The following is an 18693-nucleotide window of genomic DNA, read 5'->3' on the forward strand; positions in this document are numbered from 1 at the left end:
ATAAGTTGGTCCTGCGGAGTGGAAAGCAGAATAGCAGAGAAATGCAACTTTGTATTTAATTCTCGCTTCAGTGGGGAGCCAATGTTGTAATAATAGATTGATGGATTGAAAAATGAAAAGAAAAGTCTGTATTTGGTTGTGCCTCACTGATTGATAATATAAATGACATGTCAATGAATGTAAAGATTGTGACGTCAGTAATCATGTTTGACTCATGTAAACGAAATATTCTCCACAGACATGCCTACCATCCCAGTTTGGAAAACCAAGAAAAATGTCACAATAAATGCGGAACACCACCAAAGGCAAAATCAGTGCAAATGTTGTCTTTAGCTGTACAGTGATCTCAGAGTTATTAAAAAAAAAAAAAAGTATTCCCAGGCGTGGAATTGTGACATGGTTTAACTGATGATTTTCGTTAGTTCCAGATTTTTAGAGGCTGTGGTACTGATAGTCAAATTTTGGAGTTGGCATGTCTGTGTCCATATCTGGGCATCAGTGACAGAACAGTTTCAAACATGTGAAGATATTTGAGCACAGCACTGTGTGTACATGAGCCTACACGTGTTAACTGAATAACACGTGAACACAACGCTGTGTATACAGGAGCCCACACATGTTAACAGAATAACATATGTGAAAACAACCCTGTGTTTACAGGACCCCACACATGTTAACAGAATAACATATGTGAACACAACACTGTGTGTACAGGAGCTGGCACATGTTAACAGAATAATATGTGTGAACACAATACTGTGCACAGGAGCTGGTACATGTTAACAGAATAACATAATTATGTTAACACAACCCTGTGTTTACAGGAGCCCACATATGTTAACAGAATAACGTGTGAACACAACGCTGTGTGTACAGGAGCCCGCACATGTTTACAGAATAACATATGTGAAAACAACTCTGTGTTTACAGGAGCCCACACATGTTACAACACTGTGTACAGGTGCCCACACATGTTAACAGAACAACATATGTGAACACAACACTGTATGTACAGGAGCCCAAGTCCATCGCCCAGTCCCAGCATCCGCAGTCCACAGAAGCAGTGATAAGCAGCACAGTGCAGGCATCGACCCCAGGGCAAAAGGAAGAGGTCAGGGCGCCCCAGAACGAGACACATCCCTCACCTGCCAACAACACCGCAGAAAAGAAGGGAGCAGACCTTGACCTGGTCACCGTACCCTTGACCTTGAGTGCCAAGCGAGAGTCTGCGGTCATGCGTCTGACCAATCGGATAAAAGCTTTGGAGTTGAACGTGTCTCTGAGCAGCAGGTAGAGTTGATGGGTGAAGCATTTGTGGATGTGTATGCTTGTGTTTTCATGTGTCTTATCAGTGTATTTTCTGCAAGGCCTGACTAAGTGCTTTGGGTTTCACTGCTGGTCAAGCATCTGCTTAGCAGGTGTGGTGTAGTGTATATATGGATTTGCCCAAATGCAGTGACGTCTCCTTGGGTAACTGAACTGAACTTCACTGTATTTTCTGTATTTATAGTATGCCATCATGCAAGACCGTGGGTTGCTTTCAGTTTCAGTTTATCAAGGAGGCTCTACTGCATTCAGACAAATCCATATCTGTTAGGTAGATGCCTGACCAGTAGCATAACCCAACATGCTTTGTCAGGTCTTGAGTGCATGTATATATATGTGTGTATCTATCACTGTATCAGAGTGGATTTCTTCTACAGAATTTAGCCATAGGACAACACTTAAGTTGCCATGGGTTCTTTTTCAGTGTGCCAAGTGTGTAGGCTGCATCCAGTGATGTATAAAGGATCCTGCTTAACATGAGTTTCAGAGGACAAGAGAAATCTGCACATTTTAAGAAAGTCTAAAACTTCATCAAACAGATGGTAAATAATGAACAGTGACAATACTGACTGCTGTCAAGATCAGCAAAGAAATATGCCTACATGGGCACCAAACTGTCAGTATGCATGTTTTTGTACATGTGCTTTAATTTGCAATACCTGATGCACATAACTGGACTTTGTATCATTCAACTGCAACTGTTGAAAGAAAATTTTACCTTTAACTTGTCGAAAGTTTGTGGTAAAACCTGGTTTTTTAACCAGACTGTTTGCAGAAAAATGAGAGGATGTTGAAATGACTCGGATAAACCAGACTCTTGTTAGCCAGGTATGTGTTTAAAGTGTACAGTGACGCAGTGTACATGTGCTTTTGGAATTTATATATACATGTGCACATGCATAGTGATGTACATTTGTGTTGGTCAGGTTCTTGGAAGAACTGAGCACCCGTTTCAAGAAACAGAATGAAGAGATGATGAAGATGTTGAACAAGACCATGACCAAACTCAACTCCACAGCCACTGTTTCACAGAGACAGGTGCAGTGTGTTAGAGAGTCAGGGAGGAGTAGTGGTAGTTGCAGTAGTCCTCAGTTCTAAGTCTTTCCGCTTTAGTTTGATATTAGACAAAAAGTGTGAAGGTGTATGAATGGTACATGTGAATGTACTTGAATGTGTTAGCAAATATCATGTATGTGGGTATTAAGGTAGTATGTAGGTTGTTGGTCACGATGGAATAAAATGATACATGTGAATGTACATGTATGTGCTAGCAAATGATTATCATGAACATTGTCGTTGGTTGTGATGAAATAAAGATAGAGTTTGGAATTGTGAATTTGACTGAAATGTTCATTTTCATATGTTGACCATTCTGATAATATGTCTTGGATAGTGATAATATAACAGGATTAAATTTGATAATGATTCTGACAATTTGTTGGGGATATGTTCATGATGACTGACAGTGGATGATATGACTAAGACAATAATGACAATGTTTATTATGATAAATAGGATGACAGTAATGATGATGTTGAGAATATTATGATGATGAAGTTGGTGACAATAACCAGTATTGATGATGATAACGACAGTATATTGTGATGATGAGGGTTGGTGACAACAACACAGTAACAGTGATAGCACGCACGCACACACACACACACACACACACACACACACACACACACACACACATTCACACACTCACACTCATACACGCTCTCTCTCTCTCTCTCTCTCTCTCTCACATGCACACACGCACAGAAATAGATCCAGAGAATACAGGTACGGAAAAGAGTACTATAATTTAGTAGAGTCAGCTCAAAGAAGAATATTGTCAGGTTTGTATCAAAGGATGTGGTTCAGGGACTGGTGAACTGAAAAAGGCCCTAAGTCCAGGTTTATATAGATGAAGAAGGAAAGGCTCTCCAATATAACTCAACAGTCTCCAGGATAATGTTAACTCATTCTACTCCAGGTATGAGTCAACCTGTACCATGTATGGATTCCAGAAGCTTGGTAAATGAAGCTTTGTTCGACAGGTCAAATCCACAGTTGTGCATCAATTTTTGCTGAGTCTTTGCTGAAAATATCATCATCATCATCATCATCATCATCATCAACACAGAATGGAAGAAGACAGCAGAAGAGGTGGCTGAGGTGGTCATCAGTTATGATAGCCATGAAGAAGAAAATAGTGGCAGTTTCACTGAAGAAAGTGACAGTGAAGTGGTTGGTCAACAATGATTCTGACAAAGTTTCTGTTTTAAAGTGAGCAAGTTAACAGTCATTTTAGTGAACCACCCTTTATTGTTGTTGTTTTGTTTTTGGGGTTTTTTGTTTTTTTTGTTACTGCAGTGATCTGATGTAGTGCTGGTTGAGGAGAGTTGTAGTAGGCGTGTAGTTGTGGGGTAGAAGGGGTTAATGGCGGTGTGGTGGTGTGACAGATTGCACACCAGGAGCTGCGACTGGATCATCTGGAGACCCGGCTGGACAACCTGACCCTGGTCGTGCAGCGACTCTCCCACACGTTCGACTCTTTCGCTCAACAGGTGTGTGTGTGTGTGTGTGTCTGTGTGTGCCTTTGTGCGAGTGAGTGAATGAGTGTGTGTGTGTGACAGTGACACAGAGAGAGAGAGAAAGAGAGAATGTGTATTTGTGTGTGTGTGTGTTTGTGAGATTGTATGTTTTGTGTGTGTGTGCTTTTACTTCTGTGTTCATCATCCTGTAGGTACACGTACATATGTCCCTGTATCTGGCCATGTGTGTGCATGCTGGCACTGTTGCTAAGTCTGTCCATAACGTTTATTATGTGTCTGTGCGCATATAATCAGGTGTTTCTTTATGTGTTTTTGTTAGTGATATATAGATAAACTGACTGACATTATGTTGCGCATGAATGTGTGTCTGTGACAGAGGTCATGTTCTTTGAATTTACGATTGTGTACTCGATAGATGCCAAATTGTTATATGGTGCTCTTCAGTGTGTAAGTGTGCGTCTACAAGGGAGATGTCATATTCTTTAAATTTATGATTGTGCTGTGGGTAGATGCCAAACTATTATATGGTTCTCTTCATGTCCACTACACAGCTGTTGGTTCCCAAAATAACTTTCAGAAGCTTGGATCTCTTTGCAAACGGCGTAGAAAGTGTGTGTGTATGATATGATTATCACTTAGTATACAGTGCCTCTGTGTGATGAATATCACATTCTTACAAGCATCAGACAGTTTGTGTGTGTGTCTGTACAGGTGTGTTTGATGGTACGGATGTCGGATCATCAGAATGATAGAGTGTTGTTTCCATGCGTGACTGATGTGAAGATGTCAGATATCTGAGTGTGGGTACCAGTTAGATGACAGACTGTGGTTCGTGCCTGTGACAGATGTCTGATCGTCAGATGTACTGTTACAGATAACACTGTGTTTATGACTGTGACATGTGTCTGATCGTCAGATATAAGCCTACTGGTAATGTGTCCGCTTTGGAAGTGAGAAATCAGAGCGCACAGGATCAGTTCCCACACTCTCCAGTATTTTCTCCCCCTCCACTAGACCTTGAGTTGTGGTCTGGATGCTAGTCCTTCGGATGAGATGATAAACCAAAGTCCTGTGTGTAGTATGCACTTAAGCGCGCATAAAAAAAACAAACCGTGTTAGCAAGAGAGTTGTCCCTAACAAAAGTTTGAATTAAAATACAGTCTAATATATGTGTGTGTGTATGTGTGTGTGTGTGTATGATCGAAGCCTGACTGAATGACACAGGAAATAAATGATGAGCGCCTAAAGGCAGCTCTGTAACCAGGTAGGCAGATTGTTGTACAAATGACCCTGTGTTTGTAGTGTACTTAAAGCTTGGTCTGTGTCTGAAGATAAGTATCCATATCAATCAATCAATCAATCAAAGATTACGGATAGTGCTGTGTTTCTATGTGTGCCAGATATCTGTTTGATGTAAGATTACAGACAGCTCTGTGTTTGTACCTATGACAGATGTGACATTGTCAGATGAAAGATAAGAGGTAGCGCTGTTTTTGTACCTGTGACAGAATTTGGATCACCAGATGTAACATAACAGATAGCGCTGTGTTTGTACCTGTGGCAGATGTCAGATAGTCAGATGTAAGCTTACAAACAGTGTTGTGTTTGTACCTGTGACAGATGTCGGATCGCCAGATGTAAGATAACAGATAGTGCTGTCTTTTAACCTGTGACAGATGTCGGATCATTAGATGTAAGACTACAGTGTTGTTTTTGTACTTATGAGAGATGTCAGATGTAAGATTAACAGATAGCACTTTGTTTGTACCTGTGACAGATGTCGGATCGTCAGATGTAAGATTGACAGATTGCGCTGTGTTTGTGCCTGTGACAGATATCAGATCATCAGTTGTAAGATAATAGATAGCGCTGTGTTTGTACCTGTGACAGATGTCAGATCACCTCATGTAAGACTACAGTGTTGTTTCTGTACCTGTGACAGATGTTGGATCATCAGATGTAAGACCACATTGTTGTGTTTGTACCTGTGACAGATGTCGGATCGCCAGATGTAAGACTACAGTGTTGTTTTTGTGCTCGTGACAGATGTCGGATCGCCAGATGATCTTCACCACCCTGAACCTGTTGGTGCTGGTCGTGTCAGTGGTGCTGTGCTGTCGTGCCATGCAGGCCAAGCCCCTGCACCCAGACGTACAGTTCCTCTTGGACACCATGCCCCGCCACCCTCCTCCACCCACCCCCTTCCCTCGCCGCAACTCTGACGTGGCCTTGCCACTGCACCACGCCTCTGACCTGCCCATGGCCGGTGCCAGAAAGAAAGGGGGCAGCTTGGCCAATTTAGGTAGAGAGAGGGGGAGATGTGTGTGTGTCTGTGTTTGGAATGGGCTGTAAGGTGTGTGCAGTGTGTTTTCTGGTGTGGAGTGCGTGTGGTGTGTGCTGTAATGTTTGATTTAGTGTTGTGTGGCTGTAATGTGTTGTGTGCCTGTGATGTGTGATGTAGTGTCTGCTGTAATGAGTGATATAGTGTGTGCTGTAAGGTATGATATAATGTGTGCTTTGATGTGTTGTGTGCTGTAATGTATGATATAGTGAGTGCTGTAATGTATGATATAGTGAGCGTTTAAATGTGTGATATAGTGAGTGCTACAATGGATGATGTGTTGTGTGCTGTAATGTATGATGTAGTGAGTGCTGTAATGTATAATGTTGTGAGTGCTGTAATATATGATGTAGTGAGTGCTGCAGTGTATGATGTAATGAGTGCTGTAATGTATGATATAGTGAGCATTTTAATGTGTGATATAGTGAGCGCTGTAATGGATGATGTATGAGTGCTGTAATGGATGATGCAGTTAGTGAGTGCTGTAATGGATGATGTAGTGAGTGAGTGCTGTAATGGATGATGTAGTGAGTGCTGTAATTTATGATGTAGTGAGTGCTGTAATGGATGATGTAGTTAGTGAGTGCTGTAATGGATGATGTAGTGAGTGCTGTAATGTTTGATGTAGTTAGTGAATGTTGTGATGTATGATGTAGTGAGTGTTATAATGTATGATGTAGTGTGTGCTGTAATGGATGATGTAGTGAGTGCTAATGGGTGATGTATGAGTGCTGTAATGTTTGATGTAGCTAGTGAATGTTGTGCTTTATGATGTAGTGAGTGCTGTAATGTGTGATGTAGTGTGTGCTGTAATGGATGATGTAGTGAGTGCTGTAATGCATATTTTGAGTGTTGCAGTGGATGATGTAGTGTGTGCTGTAATGTATGATGTAGTTAGTGAGTGCTGTAATGGATGATGTAGCGCGTGCTGTAATGTATACAATGTGTTTTCTGGTATAGACTAGATATGTTGTGTGCTATAATGTATGATGTAGTGAGTGCTATAATGAACGCAGTGTGTTTTCTAGTTGGGAGTGGATGTGGTTTGTGCTGTAGCATATGCAAACCGCAGTGCATTTTCTGGTGTGGGGATGATGTGGTGTGTGTTGTAATGTATGATTTAATGTGTGTTGTACTGTATGCAGTGTGATTTTTGGTATGGAGTGGATGATGTGCTGTGATACATGATCTTGTGAGTGCTAGTGAATGCAGTGTGTTTTCTTATAGTCGTATGGGGTGGATACGGTAAGTGTTGAAATGTTTGCAGCGTGTTTTCTGGTATGGAGAAGAGGTGGTGTGTGCTTTAGTACATGCAATGTGGTTTCTGTTACGGAGCGGATGATGTGATGTAATGTATGATGTGACTGCTGTTATTCATGCAGTGTGTTGTTTGGTAGTGGTATGGAGTGGATGTGCTGTTGGGAGGAAGGTGGCAGAATGGTTGAGATGCTTAACTAAAATGCATTGTCTGTGAGGGTCTGGGTTCAAATCCCAGTCTCGCCCTTCTTCCCAACTTTGGAAGGAAAATCAAACTGAGCGTCATGTCATTAGGATGAGATGATGAACCAAGGTCCTTTGTACAGCATGTAGTTGGCACAATGGAAAAGAGCCCATGGTAATGTGTTATCCTCTGGTAACATTCTGTTGAAGAAATTGACTCTGATAGGTACACAAATATACATATATATATACTGAAACTAAACTGTGCTGTTACGTGTCATGCATGTGTGTGACTGGTTTGCGCTGCTAGTGTATCAGTTCACGCCTGTGTCACTGTTTCAGCAGGACCAGGGGATGGAGCAGGATTGCTGTTTCTGGACAAGGGGGAGGCAGGCTCCAGAAAGAAGAAGCGCAAGAAAAACAAGGGGCAGAAGGCAGGCTCTGTGGATGCGGAAAGCTTGGGGGGCACAGAATCCGACCCTGGCCTGAAAGCCACAAGGGTAACTTCCGCCAGCACCGTTGCTGTGTCAGACTTGGGGCACAGGGCAGGAGAGACGGACACTGGTCTCAGCACAGACCCGGGTTGCAGAACAGCGGGTTCAGACACCACCCAAAGCACCAGTCCCACCACAGATTCAGTCCACAGAGCGGCCAGTGCTGACAACGCGAAAAGCTCCAGTTTCGATCACTCCTCCTCCAGCAGTGATGCTGCCAAAAGAACTCGAGTTGCCGCTTCGGCAGAGTACGGACACAGACGCTGTGGTTCAGCAACAGCCAGTTTTTTCTCCCTGGCAGAGCCCTCACCGGTGGTGGATGCCCCCCCCGGTCACCACCACCACCACCCCCCACCACAACCGCCCCCCCGACAGGACAGAGGCAGAGAGGTGCAGTTTTCCCTTGGGGGGCGGACCATAGCAAGCACCAGCGCCCAGAGCACAGTTCACACGACCTGCGGCCTTGACTCTTTCCCTTCCCTGCCCTCCTCCATGAAGCCCCCCACCGCCCTCCCCCCCTCAGACCCGGTCCTGACGAAGCCACCCTACCCCTTGTGCAATCAGCGCAGCAAGAGTCTGACCACCCCTCCTGGTGCCTTGTTCAACAACACCTCATGTCCGTGGGACAGTAGCAGAGGTGGTGCCGACGGTGGCATGGTGAGCTGGAAGGACGAGGTGAGCTTGCACCAAGCAGGGGGAAGTCTCTCTCCCTGCCCCCCACCCCCTCCTCCTCCTCCGTCATCAAGCCTTGTCAACTCTCACCCTCCGCCTCCCACCTCCGCGCACAAGCCATCCGTGTTCTCCAAACCAAAGAAGGTGCCGGCGGTGATGAACGGGGAGAGGGAGGGTAGAGTGATGAACTTTGACCAGGGCCGTGTGCCGTCCCAGCGCAAGGGGTCGTTTCGTGGGTCAGGGCCGGGGGAGGAGGGGAGGGGAGGGGGCAACAAGGGGAGAGGAGGGAGGAAGCCAGGTCGCGGTCAGTCCTTTGAAAAGGCCTGATTATCTTCTCCTGGTTATTTGAAGAAAAGACCTGATTACCTTCAGGTTATTTGGAAAGGCCTGGTTATCTTCTCCTGCTTGTTTGAAAAAGCTTGATTATCTTCTCCTGGATATTTGAAAAGTCCTGACTGCCATTGTCTTCGCCTGTGTTGTCAAACAGTTGGGTTGTGTTCTTCTGTTGCGGTAAGCTTGATAACATTCTTCCTACGTTCTCAGCCGCCTTTGTTAAGCTGTTGCTTGTGTTGTGTGTGTGTGCATACGGTTTCGCAGTCGCGGAGCACAACAACGGGCATTGTGTGCTTCATGGAAAGTCCCTCTGTTCTGTGTGTGATGCTTGCAGTCCTCCACTGAATGAAATGGGTGTATTATTATTAAATATAGATATAAACAGGGTCTGTTTCCATTGACATTCTGTTGTATTGGTTCAATTCGCAATCACATTATACAGAATTATCCAGCAGTGTTCCTCTGGGGAACTCTAATGCAACAAAGATGACTTATTTTTTATTGTATCAATAACTATTATTTCATTTGTTGTGATGCACTGTAATACTTATTGTGTTGTGTTTGCAATTAGAACCCGTGACAAATGTGAAACATGTCAATCAGTTGCACATTAACAGCAAAGACTTGGCACTGTATTGAACTCTTTGTGACACTGTTGATTTGAGGTGGGTGAAAACAGAATAATGTGACTGCTTTGCTGTTTAACCTGGAAAAACATCTATACTGTCATGCGCTGACTGCTTTTAAACATTTCTCTCTTCTTTTTCTGCGTTTGTGGGCTGCGAATCCCATGTTCACTTGTATACATGAGATGGCTTTTATAAAATTGTATGACTGTTTTTACCCCACCATGTAGACAGTCATACTCTGTTTTAGGGAGGAGGGGGGGGGGGGTAAGGGCATTTTATTTTTATTTTAAAGTGCTAAAAGAATGTTACAGAACTGCTTTTTAATTGGATTGGCTTGAAAAGATCTCTCTCTATTTTAGAATTAACAGCTGAGACTGGCTAGCAACATTTTAAGAATTTATAAACTTGAAATGGTACAGTGTGCTGCTTCTGTCAGTATGGATTTATGAAAACAACCATAAAAGTGAAAATAAGTTACACAGATATTGTTTGATGACCAAAACTTCACTTGATACATAATTAAGTTTTAAAAAATATTTTAAGAATAACATCACCACACACACACAACGGAGCAAAAGAAATACATGAATATATCTAAGAATAAATAAAGCAGAAAACACTGACAGGGTTGGGAATTTTTTTTTTTTTAAACAATGATAAGAATTTACAGGGTTAAAATTTTTTTTTTTACTGAAGTACAAAAAAAGAACAAATTATTTTAAAAAAAGAAGAAAAAAAGACAGGGTAGGAATTTTGATTTATTGATGCAAATTTACAGAAAAATAACATTTTCTTTTCTTTTCTTTTCTTTTTTTACAGTGAAAAAAAGCCATGCTATTTTTCCATCCAAGTGTTTACTATAGTTGCAATAATATTCATTATTAGTCAACAAACAAGCCATTATGTAATCTGTTTTTCCATAACAGCATATCACTGATGTTACATATTTAAATGTAATCAATTTCTCAGTCCATGCCTGTTCTTGGTCACAATAGCCACAACGATTCACTACAGTTGTTGAAATGCTGCAACATGTATTGAAGTCATACTGTTTCCAGATGTTCTTCCACCAAATGACCACGTTTGAAAAAAAAAAAAACAAAAAAACATCCTGATAAATCATTGAAGATGAAATGGGTGTATAGATCATCTGTTCATAGATTGTATAGTAATAGCAGTATTCGGGTTCAGTATTCAGTGTGGTTTTCTGAAGGAGCATGTCGGGTACACCATTGATTATGATGTATACATGAGACAACATTGTGCGTAAGCTGTGGTGTTGGTTGGAACAATATTCATAGACTTCAATGAGCAAGTATATGTATATATATAAGAATTTGGACATATTGAAGTGCTGTGTGCGGTCTCCAGCCATACCTTTGTTCTGAGGAGAAACATTGTGATATACAAAGTGTATATATTTGAAATAATTTGCTGAGCAGGTGTGTATAACCACCTGAACTTCAATATTACCAAGTGTAAGAAGTCAGTGTATTCACAGACCTTAGTTCTCAACAGTACAATTATAGATCACCAAAGCCATAATGTCAGTATTGTTGTTTATCTTTCAGCCATCTCTGTGTCACTGTTTAGAAAATATTGAAGGTAAAAATTAAGAATAAACCATTGTATGCACTGCCAGTTTTTCATCAGTACAATGAAGCTGTAAACGACTATTTGAAACCAGTGTGTCAGTGTTATTTTTATAACGGCTTGATAATCTGTCAGTGCTATATTAGTCAGTGTGATATAATTAAGTAAGAAACTATGTAGATAATGCTCTCTGTTAATGTGAATGTTTCTGTCCAAGTTTTATCTCTCTCTCACTTCATTTTCTTCTTTAAAAAAAAAAAAAAATAAAAAAAAAAAGAATGACCAACCATAGAGCATTCAGTTGTCTGTCATAGTTGTTGTATGAATTACTGATGTGACACACTAGAAAAAGGCAGAGGACCAATATGGGCATTAGAACCAATAAGCCATTTTCACAAATCATATCTATTTTAGTCTTAAATCATCAGTGAAATCCACAAAGTGTGAACAAGTTTTCACTTATTGAACCTTCTGAGTTTCTGTCAGTGGTGACATTTTAAGTGCATTATCATGGATTCATGGGCCAGCCTATGCTTGCTGATTGCATGATCGGAACCTGCAAACTACTAGTATTATTGCCAGTATCTTACACAGCATGTGACCAAATAATGTCATTACATCATCAGAAATGTGTTTACCGTTATGCTTGTGGTCCAAGTTAGGCAGTGATCATTCAACCCAATGTGAGCATTCAAAACATTCATTAATTATAGTGCTACTGTCAGTGTTACCACTGTCAGGACACTAGTCCTTCACTGCCAGATAGAATTAACATGCTGAGAGTAGGCTTTCAGGGCCTGACCAGCATGTTGGATTAATGTGTAGGTCAGGCATCTGCTCCTTGTGATTTTATTTCCAGTAGATGTGCTGTGGTGTTATTACAGATCAGTCCACAAGCTTTGATGCAAACTTGAAACTAAAACCTGACAGACAATGGCCTGTCACTTTGTGCTGTAGCTTCTAGAAAAGCTGTGAAGAGAGAACACCCAATAGTAACAACCATTTCAGCTGGACAGTGCTGTCAGTTTTGTCTCAGGCATTTGGAAGGTAACCAGCCCTGACCTGACTTGGAGACTAACTTTCCCAATCAACAAAACAATTCACACAGAAGAGACAGTCATGAGTAGAAAGACACAAGCATAAGACAATATACACACTCCAAGAAACAAAAGAGAATGACAATGATCAGTTGATATGAAGAATGTACAGTACACATACCCGTCACACACACTTTTCACCCTTTGGTAATTCTCAGTACAGAAGAGTGACTGTTTACCAGTAAGTGATAAGACGTGCTCATGAAAGTCTTATTGTTAAGAAATAATCCTTAATGAACTGCAGTCCAGTCTGCATCATATTCAGTGTGGTATAACTGTGTGTCAGCAGAATGTTTGCTCTGGACTTTGCTGCATTTGTTCATTTTTACAATTTTCATTTCCATGTTAAAAACAAACAAACAAACAAACAAACAAACAGACAAAAACCATACCTGCTCTCTTCTTGCAGGGTTATTGTCCTGTTGTTTTTTGTTTTGTTGAGTTTTCTCACTGTGCAAGGATGAGCCTGCTCTGCTGTATGTCAGATATCTACTGCCTCGCTTTTGTTGGTTTTGTTTTTTGGGTTGGTTTTTTTTTTCCTGTGTGGAGAAACTTCCCACTCTGCCTCTTGTTTTGATCACCATTATTTAGTAATACTACACTTTTTTTTTTTTTTTTTTTTTTTTTTTTTTTTGATGTTTGCTAAAAAGGTCAAGAAGTTGGGGATGGCCTATGTCATTGTGTGTAGTTGGATAAGGAACAACGTTTGATTTGATATTTTTGTTGTTGTTGTTCAGCTGTGATGTTCAGCCGTGATATGTTTGGGTTCTTGTTGTCTTCAGTTTTTCTTCTTTGTCATTCATGTTTTTTAGTGTTGTTGTTTGTTTTTTTTAGAGCTAGTTAAAATAATGTTCATGTTGGTTTATTTGTTTTCAAGTTGTTTGTTTTTTAAAGATAGTTAAAATAATGTTCATGTTGGTTTATTTGTTTTCAAGTGTTTTTAGGACCTAACAAAGTTGATGAAGAATGAAAATGTTTGATGTATGACTGTTCCGTGAATGACACACTTTTGTTTTTGAGAATGAAAATGTTCGATGTATGACTGTTTTGTTTTTAGAACTTATTTTTTATTTATTCATTTTTTATCTTTCTCTGAATGTGATTGGAGAGACTTTGCTGTTGTTGTTTGTTTTTGTTTTTTTGTTGTTTTTGGTTTTGTTTTTCTTTTCTTTCTTTTTTTTTTCTTTTTTAATCATGCAGCACACTGATGCTTCTGTACTAACTCAGCACTTAAGAGTTCCTGTAAGTAGTTTTCAATAGCTTAAATAAAAATAAATATTATACTGTTACTGTTTTCATTTATACTTAGAGGGAGGGGAGAGAAGGCTGCTAGCAGGTGGGATGGCATGGATGGAGAGGGTAGTCGTTACTGCTAACAGTCTGTGGGGGAAGGGGGGGGGAGGGTGAAGACTGATGTCAAATGAGCTAAAGACTACAATAATTTTTTTTTTTTTTATTTAGGCATGTTTCATGTGTCTTTGGTTCTTCTTTTTTGTCGTTGTATACATAGTGCTCTAGTCTTAAACAACAATGAGAATCAAAGTGTTTGTTATATGATGGTGCCCGCTGCCTGTGGTGAACTCAACATTCCCAACACGTTGTTGTTGTGTTAATGAAAGTACTGATAAACATTGAACAACCATAATTTAAGGTGGAAGTTGCACAACAAAAACATTGGTGTAAATATTTCTTCTTGTGTGTGAGAAGTGTGGATGGGGGGGGGTGACTCTGTGTGTGTGTGTTTGTGTGTTTGCTTGTGACTGAAGCCAGACTGGAACGACACAAGAAACATATGATGAACGCCTAAAGGCAGATCTCAGTCTGCCCCACCCAGGTTGGAAGCCTGTTGTGGAAATGATTCTGTTTGCAAAGCGCTTAGACTAGAGCTTGGTCTCTGACCCGGGGTAAGCGCCGTATAAGTATCAATATCAATCAGTCGGTGAGCTTCCTGTCTGATTCCATCAGTGTTGAAGTGTTGAGGAGGGACTACAAAAATAATATTTGGGTATGAGGAGGTAGTGTATAAAATGGGAGGGCACTGCAGACAGACCTACAGTACCTGTAAAAGCTTCGAGGCAGGAAGGGGAGTGGGGGGTGGTATTAGGTGGCAGGGGGGGGGGAATAATAAGATGGTGGTGGAGAGTGAAGGTTAAGAAAGAACAAAAAGTATGACAACAGATTTCACTCTTTATCTGTTGTTTGTACTTGTGTACATATATACACACACACACACACACACAAGAATCTTTTCGTTGGTTGTTTACTCTTATTTATTGCTTTATTATTTATTTATTTATTGTACCATTTCCTGTTTGAAAAAAAAAAGGAAGTTTTGACTTGAGAATGAAGACAACTGTGATGGGTCCAATCTTATCCGAATCAAAATGTATCAATTGTCCTTTTGGGAGCTGTTTGTTTCTCCGCCTGTCTGTATGTATGAGTGAGTGTACATGTATGTTTTACTGTGTGAATTTATATACAAATGTGTACCATATGTGTGTGAGTTTTATGTTTTGCTGTACACAAATATGATTGTATGTTCAGAATGTGACTTACAGAGTTACATAGGAAAGCTGGTGTGTGTTTGAATTCACATTATCTTCTTTTTTCCATTATGGTTGAGAGCGTCATTCTCAAATACAAGAGGAATAGGTTTGTGCTATAGTCAGTGCTCTCTTTAACTATCAGAAATAGAAACTTTGTATTGTTTTCATTAGAATGTCATCATTAATTAAAATGTGATATTTGCATTGTGTTGGATTGGTGTTTGGGGTTGTTTTTTTGGAGGGAGGGGGTTGGGGGGGGGGGTTGCTTTGTTTGCCAAGGACCAGACACAAGGATATGTTACTGCCATTTTCCCCTTGAAAAAAAAAGAAGAAAAAAAAGACTTGGCATTACAGAACATACGCAAGTATTGATTTCCTTTATCATGAGCATAAGCTGATGAACCACTTTCCTGTAGAATCCAGAGTTACATAGTAACACTGGAAAGCAAGGGTATGTTGGTTTTATAACTGTTTCTGACAGTTTTTCTTCATCAAGTTTTCTGTATTGAAACAAGAGTTCTTGTGGGGTTTTTTTAATAAGTTTTTTTAGTGCTTTTATTTTTCTTTTATCTTTCCCAGTGTGTTGCAGTTTTATGGTATGTATGTGCTTTGGAGATAATGATATTAATGAAATTTGGTACCTTGATTTGTTAAATATGTTTGTTTTTTTTTTGGGGGGGGGGTTGTGTTTTTTTTAATCATACCTTCCTCAAATCAGAATTTCCTTGTGTTGCTCAGTTAATATTTTATTCAAATGGTTGCGAAAATGTCAGTACAACAAACAGTTAATCTGACATTAAATGGTTTCAGTCAGTCAGTCAGTATGTATGTGCTCTATGCTGTTCCATTATCAGTTCATATGGTGGGGACACAGACACTTGATGTACTGTCTCTTAACGTAATTAAGTGGGATTTTGATGGGTTTGTTGTGTGTGTGTAACGACCTTGGTTAAGGTTGATTATAGCCTGTATTTTTGCAGGCTTGTAATGTTTATGTGATGCAGTGTTGAATCCCTGATTTGGTTTGAAGTGCGACTAGCTGCTAGCTGTTTTGGTGCTATTTCTCCCCATGCTTTTCCATTGGCCAGCTCAACAAAGTGACCTTCACCGATTTATGTATTTGAGAAGAGCTGCCAGACACATTCTTTAAGATTTTTGCAATTAATTTGGACTTTTTGTGCACTTGAGCTGGCTAATGTTATAAACATTGTGAAAGTTGGGTAAATGAGCATGACTTGTAGTGATCTTGTGCAGTCAGCATCATGATGTACTGAAGGCTCTGGCTGTGACACTGTGCATTCTGCTGATTAAGTTTAGCACTGGCCATAAAGGTACCCATTAGATGTTAAAGCCTTAAAGACATTCAAGAGATCATGCAGAAGATGCATCATCTCAGAGTTCAGGTTCATCACCAGCGATATTTGACAGACACATACAGAGAGTGGGTTCATGTTGCATAGTTGAACCTCTTTTCTGAAGCAAGGGGAGAGACCAGTCATCATTATATGTTTACAGCATCTGTGTTCGGTATATTTGGTGAGCAATCAATTCACCCTTTGGTTTGATATTTCCTTCACGTTCTTTTATTCAGCCACTCAATTCAAGTTGTATAAGTTTAAACATCTATTGAGAAAAAAAAGGTATCATTTTTGCTTTGTCAGCCTTATGAATTGAAGAATTCACATGTCACTTATTTCTTTTACCCAAGATTGAGATTTTATCATTTTTCCAGACTTTCTCTTTTTCATATTTGTCCCGGCTGTGGCCATGCTTGTCTTTCATGCCATATTTTCACACAGCTGTAATATATATATGCAATCAGATAACCAGACATATGCGTGCGTTGATTTCCTTCCAAGCTCACATCGTCTTCTCTGAAAGGCATGTCAGAAACAACAACAAAAAAGAATTGAAAGGTTTATTTGTTGTTGATGTTATGTTGTGCATATTTGTGTAGTTTTTGTTTGTCTTCTAATTTTATGGTGAGAGCTCTTTTTTTTTTCTCTGTCTCTCTTCCTGTCTTTCTTTCACTCTTTCTCCCTTTCCTTTTTTCTTTCTTTCACTTTCTGAGCATAGCGTTGGCATTCTGATCACCTTCCAGTGATGGCCACGCCAGTCAAGGCATTGCACCACAGCGTCAGCATGTAACCTTAAAAAAATTATCTTTCCTCTGTCCTCTCTCTCTCCCTGTCATCTCTCTCTCTCTCTTTCTCTCTCTCTCTGTCCCTCTTTCTCTCTGTCTCTCTCTCTGTAATTAAACTGGTGAGCATTATCTGAAATTAGGAGGACATGGCCATTTGTACATCATGGGATCAATCATAAAGAACAATTGAGTGTTATCATTCAGAACCAGTCGAATATTCTGTTGGTTTTGTTGTCAGTGTAAAAGCTGACCTAATTGACTTTGATATATTTTTCTTTCTTTTTTTTCTGAGTTGTATTCAGTCTTTAAAAAATGTTGTATCATTAATTGATTTTGTCTGTTTTTCTTGTAACATCTTTTTTTTTTCTTTTTCTTCTTGTCCACCTGTATCTGACAGTTATTGGAAGTCACTCTGCTATTTCAGTGAATGTGTCATTTGTCTATTATTTCAAATGTTTATACATTCTCAGAGGTTCTTTGCAAATGAATTTTAGTATATATGTGTGTATGATTGTTGGGTATATTTACATGTGTGGTATCCAAATGGTGTTCAGACATTTTAGCGCATATATTGTTTTATTATCATTACCAACTCAGTTTAACTGAAGAATTGAGTGTATATCTCTCCATTTAATCAACAGCACATATGATATTGATTCACATAGATGGTGCAAATATTCTGAACAGTGTTTCTTCTCTCTTTCTCTCCATACCTATCTCTTTGTCTGTCTTTTTCTGTCATCTCTCTCTCTCTCTCTCTCTCTCTCTCTCTCTCTCTCTCTCTCTCTCTAACAGTCCATCTCATTGTCAGACTGGTCATTTCCTATCACCAATCCTCAAAGTAAACTAACATATCGGGGGGAGGGGGGGGAAGCAATGTAAAGAATAGGACAAGGTATACACAGCATGTTCTCATAATATGTGACAGCATCTGAGCTGTGACATATATCACATTGAAAAGATTCGTCATCATCTGATCCCGTGGAAGTTGGCAATATTGTGAACATTTGTGATTGAAAACTGGTTCCTGATTCAGGAATTGTAACGTTGAATTCAGGTCAAGGCTTTAGTAGACTCTTGTTTCTGTCTGTTGTTTGCACGCTTTTGATCTCATGTCGAGATCTGAATTTTGTGTTGTGTCTTAGTTGGCCCACGGACGGCTGTTTCAAGTTAAATTATGTAAATTTGAAAAGGATATTGAATGTAAAGGTATCACAGATGTTTCACACACACACACACACACACACACACACACACGTGTTTGCATGCAAAGATAATTATTTACATTATCTTTGATACATGCATTGTCATTCACAACATGAGTGGCATCTGTAGCTGGTTGTATGCATCTATTGTCTAACAACTGAAGGTTTACTACAGAAAAAATAACCTGAAGATTGTGAATGGTACAGTACATTCAGCATATATTATATATATATATATATATATATATATATATATATATATATTGTCAATGAAGTGGATACATGTAGGAAAAAAATAATAATAACAACAACAAAACCAAGAGATACTATA

At 39.9% G+C, this 18693-nt stretch overlaps 1 protein-coding gene across 2 annotated transcripts in view; it reads left to right on the forward strand.

Moving 5' to 3' along the window:
• Positions 1 to 15235, forward strand: part of LOC143275992 (uncharacterized) — a 41792-nt gene extending 26557 nt beyond the window's left edge. The window contains exons 15-19 of one of the 2 annotated variants that reach the window (XM_076580357.1): positions 1016 to 1290; positions 2253 to 2364; positions 3777 to 3881; positions 5916 to 6171; positions 7993 to 15235. In XM_076580357.1, the coding sequence (XP_076436472.1) occupies positions 1016 to 1290; positions 2253 to 2364; positions 3777 to 3881; positions 5916 to 6171; positions 7993 to 9143 (1899 nt within the window). In that variant the 3' untranslated portion in view covers positions 9144 to 15235. The remainder of the gene's footprint in view (positions 1 to 1015; positions 1291 to 2252; positions 2365 to 3776; positions 3882 to 5915; positions 6172 to 7992) is intronic. The other variant, XM_076580358.1, reaches the window with a different exon arrangement.
• Positions 15236 to 18693: the final 3458 nt, after the last annotated feature.

This window comes from Babylonia areolata, chromosome 31, assembly GCF_041734735.1.
Source record: "Babylonia areolata isolate BAREFJ2019XMU chromosome 31, ASM4173473v1, whole genome shotgun sequence".
Classification (NCBI taxonomy): Eukaryota; Metazoa; Mollusca; class Gastropoda; order Neogastropoda; family Buccinidae; genus Babylonia; species Babylonia areolata.